Raw genomic sequence first — 9394 nt, 5'->3', positions numbered from 1 at the left:
CCTCTTCCTAAGAGCTGACCCTGGGGCTGTGAGTGGTGGGCAGGGCCTGACCTGGCATCGAGGAGCCGCGAGCGCAGGGTCATCACAGCCTCACAGGTGCTCTGCTTCAGCTGCATCTGGATGGCACTGAACTTGCTGTGAATGATGCCAACCATGCGTTCCATCTCCTCGGGCAGGACGGGCCTTATCCTGCTTTGCTCCCGGAGAAGATTAGTGACGTGCGTGGTGAACTCATGGCAGGCCTGGGGCAGGGACACACACGCCAGCCTGTGACTACCCAGCAGGCTGGCTCGCGGCTCCGCGGGGACCAGCCACCTGCCAACCCCCTCGGCTCCCACAGAGACTGGCTATGGAGAAGTGAATGCAAAGGGCTTCAGTAAAACCGGCACCTTTGCCGTGAGACCAAGCGCGTGAACTCTCTGGTCTGTGCCACAAAAGAAAGGCGGTTAGCGGTCCATGTTTTGCTTTGACAAATGTGCATTCACATGATAGAAACTCTTCCATGCAGAAAGATCACCTGTTCATATTTCTCTAGCTCAGAGTGGTAAATCTGTCGGATCTGGGACAGCTTGGCCCTGTAGTCAGAGTGCTCAAGGCCATTGCCATTTGGACAGCCACCTGGTGTTGCTGCGCCAGCCGCCGCTGCCGCTCCTCTTCCTCGCTTCTCCGGCCTGGACACGCCCTCGGCCAGCAGCATGTTATCCAGCCTCATGAGCTGAGCGTCGGGGAGACCCTCTTCCGCAATGCCACGGATGCTTAACGCTGGGTAAGAGAGACCGGGCCGAGTCAGTGTCCGCTGTCTGAGCCCAAATGACCGCAGCCGGTCACCAGCACTGGCGCCACGTCTGAACGCTCCTCGCAGAACCCTCACGGGGCAGGAGGACTTCCTTTTATCTGGTAACAGACACTGAGTTACCCACCGTGACACTGAATCAGGAACTACAGTCGGGGCTGCGGTCTGAGGGGACAGACAGATGCCAGCTCAGTGCAAACCGTGAGGGCGAAAATCCCAGCCCACAGCTGGGTCCACACAGGGGGGCCGGGCAGGGCTGGGGCAGCGCCCAGCACTGGAGAGGCCTGAAGCCCTGCAGTGTGTCCCCTGAGTAGAGGGGGGGGCACGTTCCGACAGACGCTTGCCCAGCATGGGCGTGGCTACAAAGACGACCAGCAGCCTGGCACTGGCACAGGGCTGTGCTCGTATGCGCTCGTATGTGTCTGCCGCACCTGCTGTGAGTGTGAAGGAGGGCTGTTACGAAGCCAGTGAGGAAGAGCCTGACCCAAGAGGTACCAGAAAAAATGAACTGACTGAGATATAAAGCAGAGAAATGAGACAATGGCCCTGCAACCTGGAAAAGCCATCCCAGAGGGGCTGAGAGGTTGACCTGCTCAAGGACATGGCTAGACAGGCAGGGGAGGCAGTGGGGAGAGCTGCCACTATCTGGGTGGATGCAGGTCAGCTATGGGGTGGCCGGGACAGTCCCCAGGAACTGAGACCACTGGGTGTGGGCTTGAAAGAAAGGAAGCAGCCAGGGAGACCCCCACATTTGCCCCGTGTGGCATGGCGTTCTCCCAAACACAGCACACAGAGCAGCAGGTGGGCAATGAAAAGGCGCTGCAGGCTGGTCCTTGACCTGGCTGAGCAGGGGCGTCCAGGTGGCCGCAAGGCAGCTGCTCATTGGCAGTCACGGTGGAGCTAACAAGTTTGGGCAGCAGGCAGGTAGGTATTCACGTGTTATCTGCATGTGGTGTTTTTGAGAAATCTGTATACATCTACCTGTACCTGCGGCTACACTTCTGGGAAGAAGGCCACACCCTATGAGTGCCAGAAAACCAGCATTTAAGGAACAGGCAAAGGAGGAGATAGAGAGAAAAATCAGGTTGAAGGAAAAACAGAAGTGGTCACAGAGAAGTGAAACGTGGGCTTAGTCATCGGGACAGTGTCAGTAACTTCTGCAAGAGCGATGGCAGGGTCTGCTGGGTAGAGCCCGGCGAGAGGAGGGTGGGAGCCAGGCCAGGCGGCGGGGGCGAGAGAGGCTGCTGCAGGGCTACAGAATGAGGGCCAGGTCCGAGAAGCGTGGTCCTGTGTTGTGCTTGCGTTTTCAGTGATAGAAGCAATGTCCGCAGAGAAAGGGACAGGTGGAAGATTGGGGTGGGGCAGTCCCTGAGCGGACGGAGGCAGGGGACCGGGAAGGAGCGATGATGTCCATCTCGTTCTGACTTTCCAGAAAAACAAAGTTTAAAGTGTTTTCTCAGAAACGGTCTCTCTTAATACTATAAGCTACTACCTGACTTAAGTGCTCAGATAAAAACTGAGTTTAATCGCATCAGAGATACTCATTAATCATTTGTCCCTTTCTTGTTTCCCCACAGAACAGATTTACCTTTTCGGCCAAAAACTCACGAGTGAAAACTGAAGCCCAAAAAGAAATCCTCGTAGGAAATTTCCTCACATGTAGGGACCCTCGCCACCCAGTCTCACTGGGTTGCCACATGGCTCTTTCGGAAAGGACTGAAGGAAAAGTGCCCCTTTCATCAGCTGCCTGTGGCCTTCCAGTTCAGAGACCCAACTCCCTCACTACCTTACTTGATCTTTAAGCAGCACCAGATGTAAACTTTAGTTCCCATGAGCCAGGACCGCCCCCGCAGGCTGCGCACACCCCCATGTGGTCCCTGCAGACTCCAGCAGGCAGCCTCAGCAGCCGGGCACCTGAATGGGCACCTGAACGGAGGACCGGAGGACCGGGAAGGCCCCTCCCTCCTCTCTCCCAGTCGCCCTCCTCCTGTTTTCGTTTTTCCCTTTTTCTTCTTCCCTTTTTCCCACCCACCTTGCCCTCAGCTCCTCCATTCCTGAGCCCTGCTGGGCCCCCTCTCCTGCCCTCTGTGCCCCGCAGAGGAAAACCCTCTCCCCACCTCCGACCCATGGTTCATACCTGCCTCCACCTCCCAACGCTGGCTCCCACACGAGTCTTCTGTTCAAAGACCAGAATCTCTCTGGTACCCACAGGTAAAGCCTGGAGCCCGAAATGGCACTCAGGGTCGCGACTGACATCCTTCCAAACCCACCTTCAGGAACATTCCCTCTGCTGGGCCTTGCTCGGCCCTCCGATGCTCTGCTCCTGTCCCGGGCTGATTTGGCGGCCCCTCCCTGAGCCCAGGATGCGGGTCAGGAGTGGGCCAAGAAGGACAGGCAGTTCCTACTCTCCCCCTGCAGGGCCTCCAGCATGCCCTGACACCCAGGGGTGGCGAGGCCACCTCCACACCTTCCAGTACAGCTTCAACTGAATTAGGAAAAGTAGTGGTTAAGGTTGGAACACACAGCTTAGTGAAGGGGTGTGTGGGGCAGGTGTGTTCATGCGTGTGTATACATGTGACGCTGGGCTGCTGTGGGGCGTGGTATCTTCCACTCATTCTCTTATTTATGCAATAGCAAGTATCTGAGACTCCATCATAAGCCAGGGACCAAAACAACAAGGAACTTACTGCTCTCGAAATGCAAAACTCTCAAATAATGAAGAGTACACCTGAGGCTTTTTAAATTTCTCTTCCAGGGGTACGTGCTGATGCAGCCTTTTTTGGGGGGGGGTTTGAAATGCTGCTGCACGCTGAAAGTGCATGTCCTTTGATCTCCAAACTCCTGTCCTGAGAATTTATCCCACAGAAACACTGGCCCCTGAGAATGCTGCATTTATAGGACGTACATGACCACATGGTTCATAACTGAAAAACAGAAACTGCCCAGATGTCCTTGAATAAGGAGACGACATGCCCGTCACACCTCACAGTGTTAACTGAGCTTATGTGCTAGTACGACAAGCAGTCACATGTTACAAGTTTGATTTCCTTAAGACTGTATATTTTTGCAACATGTACATGTATGAGTAAAAGCAAACTTACCAAAAAAAATAAGTTATTCCGAGTCTTGGTCACCACTACCAGTCACAACTGTGGATGAAGCCACGCCAAGCACGTGTGTTTGGGCTTCACTTTACCTGCCTGCCAAGTGTCCTCTGCCCTCTGACAACTGCCCCTCCCAAGCATCTCCCTCAGCACAGTGCAATTGTCCTCCCAGTACACTGTCGCTGGCCTAATTTTGGTCATCAGACACTTGTTACCTTCAATTACAAGCTCATTTCCGGTTGGCTGTTCAAGAACATCTCTGTTTGTGCTCCTCAGCTCCCCCGGGGCCCCTGACTGGTGGGCAGGAGGCCTCAGGGACCAGGAGCTCAGCTCAGGGACACCCACTGTTGGAGGCACTTGAAAGAGGTGGAATTAAAACAGAGGCATCTCCCCAACACTGCCAGATTTTCTCCTAGTCCCGACTTAGTGAAGGTGATAAAAACCCCAGTAAACCAAACAGTAAAGTAAAATAAAATTGTGAATATGAACATATTATGTTTTTTGTAAGACACGATACGGTACTACTATGGACTGAATTGTGTTCCCTCCCAAATTCACATGTAGGAGCCCTAAATCTCCGACAAGACTGTATGTGGAGACGGGGCCTAAGAGAAGGTTATTAGAGTCAAATAAAGTCATAAGTCTGGGGCCCTGATCTGTAGGACTGTGGCTGGCTCCTCGATCTTGGAATCCCAGTCTCCACAACTGTGAGGAAATAAATGTCTGTTGTACAAGCCGCCCAGTCTGTGGTATTTTGCTACGGCAGCCCGAGCAGACTGAGACAGGAACATGACCCCAAGTCGTTTTCAATTTTCTCTCCTCACGGAACAAAGGCGTGGCTTTTTGGCGGGGAAGAAAGGCTCAGAGGAAAGGCCTCCTTTGCGCTGACAGCCACCTGTCCCCTCACCCCATTGGGTCGGGAGTGCTCAAGCTTAGCAGCAGGACTGTGCTTAAGCTTCCTCTGTGCCAGGGTGTGAGGCTGCGTGGAGCCCCTCCAGGAACCCCAACTGCCCAGGAGGGAGTCTAAACTCCTGGCCGAGTGCTGGACATGTCAGATGCCAACTGGCCCCTCTGAAAGGCCACTTTCTGACCAAGTGACCATAAACGCATCATCTGCAGCCCTTGGCTGGGGATGGGACTGAAGAAAGGAGAGGGTGTTTACTTAATCAGTAACCAAGAGCTTTCCTAAAATGTCTTACTAAGGCTCAAACCATGGGGGATAATCACGTATAGACTTACACAGTTTCAACACTGAAAATCAATGATTATAGAAAACAGTGCCTGTTTTTTCTAAATCCTGATAAAAATCACCTCAAAGAATATGGAAGTAATTTGTTTCCAGACCCTAATTAAAATTTCCTGACGCCAGGGGGCATAGCAACTCAACCTTATCTTTTCTATACATTCCTTCCATTTGGTGTAAAACTGTGCATCACTGAACCGTATATACCCTAAAAGAAACTTCTGATGCACCAGGCGTAATTTTTGCTTACTCCTCTGCCTATACGAGCGCGCCCACTTTTCCGAAGTCAGAGCACTATTTCAAGGCTACTTCAAGCTCTTCTCTTGGGTTACAGCCCTCAGTTAGGCCCTAAAAATCAATCATTCTAATATTTTCAGAGGTTCCGTTTTTTTTTTCGTTAAGATGACACAGGACAGGCCTGGTTTGGAGCCTGCCAGGGTGTGGGACTCAGCAAAATGCTCACCTCCCTTCTTCCCTCCCTGCCCCCGTTTCCCCGCCTAGCGGGTCCTGGGCCCCCAGGCTGGGGAACCCCCTTGCCCTTGCAGAGGGGGCTCCAGCACCTAAGATGGATTAAGCTTTGGGAACGTGTAACAGAAAGGAGTCGAAGCTGAGTGAAAGGTGACCGAACTCCTTTAAGGGGCCTCTGGCGACAGGAAGTCTGAGCCTGCTGCTGGGACCTCAGGTACAGGGTCCCCAGCCCCGGGGTCTCGAGTTCAGGCTGAGCACCTACAACCAATGATGGTGACGCCCGCCCCACGTCCATCTGCCCGCACGCCTGTCCCTAGTGCCAGTCTAGAGTCCTGAGCACCAGCATCTGCGCAGGCACAGATGGGACGAATCATCGGGAAGAAAAGCTTGGGGGCTTCTTGCTTTTAGAAACTTTTTGATGCTTTTTTTGATCACTTGCTGAGCGCCAACTAAGGCTGGACATAAGCAGGGGCTTTGGGGGCTAAATCTTGGCAGGAACGGGGCCTCGGGGGTGAACCCAGTGTGGTCACCGTGACTTGTGCCGAGGCTAACCTTTCCTGTCCTCATTCTCAAACTTGAGCTACGCTTCCCCAGCTCCAGGATCTCTTATAGTTAAAGAAGCAAAGGTAGTTAGGTAATTGTACAGGATTTTGGCAAAGGACTAAACCCAAGAACCACCATCGCTCTCTTTTACGAGGGTGCGTCCTCCCTAAACAATGCCTCTGACATCAGAGGACGTGGAAAGGGGTGGCAGGAGGTAAATAACCTTCTTTACATGGACTCCAACTGTTTAAGGAAAAAAAAAAAAAAACCTCCAGCTATAGGGAAGGTCTCGACGGCCTGCGGTTGCTCTTTCTGATTCTACTGTCTCTATCGCTTGGGTGTCCCCCAGGTCCCTCTCTTGAGATGGATATCACTGGAGCATGTGTATGGGACCCAGGAGTCTTTTCCTAGCAGGGTCATTTTATCTGAAAGGCCAGAGGTCTCCCAAACCAACTCCAGACTCACCTGAGAGCCATGACACTATGTCTAGTAGCCCCATGCTCCCCAGGGGGGTCCAGGAGTTGGCAGGGACTACAGATCAGAGGCTTCCTGTCAGAGAAACCAGCTGATCCAGACCTAGTGCTAGTTGTTACTCCTGCTGGGCAGTTTCTGAGCCTTACTTCCTCCATCTTTGAGTTGGGAATCCCACACATAAGGATTTGATGAGATCACCAGGGAAGCTGGGGCGCAGTGCCCCTGCCACAGATGTGCCTCGGTACCTGGGAGCTGCTGCTGCTGTGAAAAACCCTCAGATCATTGCTCGGGGGCCCAGGAATGCCTCCAGACCCCCACCATGGACCCGGAGGCACACATCCATCTGTCACTGCTGTGTGGGGCTGCCCTGCTCACTAGGGACCGTGGCGATCTTGTCCCCTGCCATTGCCCCAGCTCCTCAACATACCTGGCCTTGTAAAATCATGCTCCAGAAATAGGACTTATGCTAAGAAACCTCTCTCCAAGGGCCACCAGGACATTTTTTTTGACCAGCACTATCAGGTCCTCAACAAAGAGAGAGTCCTTTCACCAAAACACTTTAGAGAAGAGATTCAATAAAAGCCACCCACTCGTCATACAGAGAGCTCAAGACACATGCTCTATGAGAAAGTCACAGCCCAGTCTCATTCATGCAGAGCTCGAAACAGCTCAATAAATGACCAGCACACCAAAGTTGGCAGCATCTATGCGTGTATGTGCACAAATACATGAATCATAATTAAGAGGATTTATCTCAGCACACTGATGCTTTCAAATCCATCAGTGTAAATCATCAATGTAAATGGAAATCAGTGTAAATGAAAATCCATCAGTGTAAATCATCACAGTAACCTAGAGAAAAACTGTAACTCCAAAGATGCAAAAAGAAAAAGATTAAAACATTAATGATAAAAACCCTTAGCAGAGCAGGAATAGAAAGAACACTCCTTAACTTGATAACAGTCATCTCCCCAAAACGCACAACACATCCAGACTTACTGGGGACACTTCAGAAGCATTGCTTCAAGTCAGACATGGGCAGAGAGGCCTCTCCTTGGCTCTGTCCACAGGTGCCAGTGGAGAGGATGAAACTAAGAGCCTGGGAGGGACAGACAGGCAAGGTGACCCAAGGCTGAAGGGCATTCTATTAGGGTGATCGACATCACATAATTCAGTGGTACTACGGAGCCACCGTTTCCAGATGGACACACTGGACACACCCTGGCTGGCACGTCCCCAGTGGGAAGTCTCCCTCAGCCCACAGGGCTCTTGGGTGTATCACTCATTCAGCTGTCGGAATGTTGCTTACCCAGTTCAGACAAACACCGAAGGGAGTGCTGTGGGGGTTGCAGGCAAACTTGTTTAAACCCCACAAAAGCCCGACCTTTGTGCTTCCATTTGCTGGAAGCCATAATATCTGCTCTCTGTGATTTAAATAAGGAAGAGATTAGACAGACCATTAGACGTTCAAACTCCTGTGAGGCACCTGAGCGAGGGGGGTACCTTACAGCCTGGCAGGGCAAGGGGGTGTCTGGAGGAGGGTGACCTAGCCCTGGGGTGTTGCAGCCCAAGAAAGGTGAGAAGGGCATCACATGGGAGCTGTCAGCAGCAGGGCTCGGGAGCCGAGGGAGTGAAGAGGGGATGGGGGGAGGAAGACTGGGCATACACCGTTGCAGGAGGGACGACCAATTAAATAAATAAAAGTACTGAGGCTAATGGGAGCAGGGTTCTTACTATCAGAGAAAGGAGTTACAAATCTGGAGAGAGAAAAACAGAATGAACCCGTGGCGTTGAACTAGAATTAAAGATATTGGAACAAACTTGTACTTTTCAATGTATACAGATATAGAAAAAGTAGATGTGAATTTGTGTGTGTATGCACACAAACGTATCACCCATAAATATTCTTTCACTCTGTCCTCTGAGAGTGATCAGAGAAGTAATACCTCAATAGCAACGAGCGTATGTAAGGCCAAGATCCACTCTGAATAGAGCCAGGGCTCCTCAGAGAAATGGCTAATTCTGGCTGAAGCGGAGAGAGTAGAATATGAGTCCAGACTATGTTTTGGAAGCTACGATACTGTGATTTACAACAAGAAATATATATTTAGTCTTGTCTACTTCTGGAACAGAGCTCCTAAAACCCTTGGAAAAAGGAATCTTTTGTTATGTAAATGAGGTGACTTTGGGGACAGCACCTAAGGATGGGGGATGGTTGCCAGGGGACCCAACCGTGTGACTGGAGGGTTGGAACTTTCAATTCCACCCCACCCCCAACCTCCAGACTCCCAGGGACGGGGGAGAGGGGCTGCATAGATGAGCAATGGCCAGTGATTTAATCAACCACGCCTGTGTAATGAAATCCAAAAGGAGAGGGTTCAGAGAGCTTCTGGGTTGGTGAACGTGCGGAGGCTGGGGGAGAGTGATGTGCTCAGAAAGGGCATGGAAGCTCTGCGCCCCTTCTCCATACCTTGGCTTTATGCATTTCTTCCATCTGGCTGTTCCCGAGTTGTATCTTTTTATAATAAACCAGTAATTTAGTAAGGGAAATGTTTCTCTGAGTTTTGTGAGCCATTCCAGCAAATTAATCGAACCCAAAAAGAGGGCCCTCGGAACCTCCAATCTATAGCCAGTCAGAAGCACAGGAGATAACCAGGGCTTGCAACTGGCATCTGAACTGGGAGGTGGGAGTGTGCAGTCTTGTCGGGCTGAGCCCTAACCTGTGGGATCTGATGATTATCTCCAGGTAGACAGTGTCAGGATTGAGTT

At 51.7% G+C, this 9394-nt stretch overlaps 1 protein-coding gene across 1 annotated transcript in view; it reads right to left on the bottom strand.

The window, feature by feature from the left end:
- Positions 1-9394, bottom strand: part of PBX4 (PBX homeobox 4) — a 26025-nt gene that overhangs the window by 6399 nt on the left and 10232 nt on the right. The window contains exons 3-4 of the mRNA XM_023534567.1: positions 518-762; positions 8-242 (exon numbers count right to left, since the gene is read on the bottom strand). Coding sequence (XP_023390335.1) covers positions 8-242; positions 518-762 — 480 coding nt within the window. The remainder of the gene's footprint in view (positions 1-7; positions 243-517; positions 763-9394) is intronic.

The sequence above is a fragment of the Pteropus vampyrus genome, unplaced genomic scaffold (genome assembly GCF_000151845.1).
Source record: "Pteropus vampyrus isolate Shadow unplaced genomic scaffold, Pvam_2.0 Scaffold126, whole genome shotgun sequence".
NCBI lineage: Eukaryota > Metazoa > Chordata > Mammalia > Chiroptera > Pteropodidae > Pteropus > Pteropus vampyrus.
The sequence above is the reverse complement of the archived record's forward strand: the minus strand, read 5'-3'. Positions and strand labels throughout refer to the sequence as shown.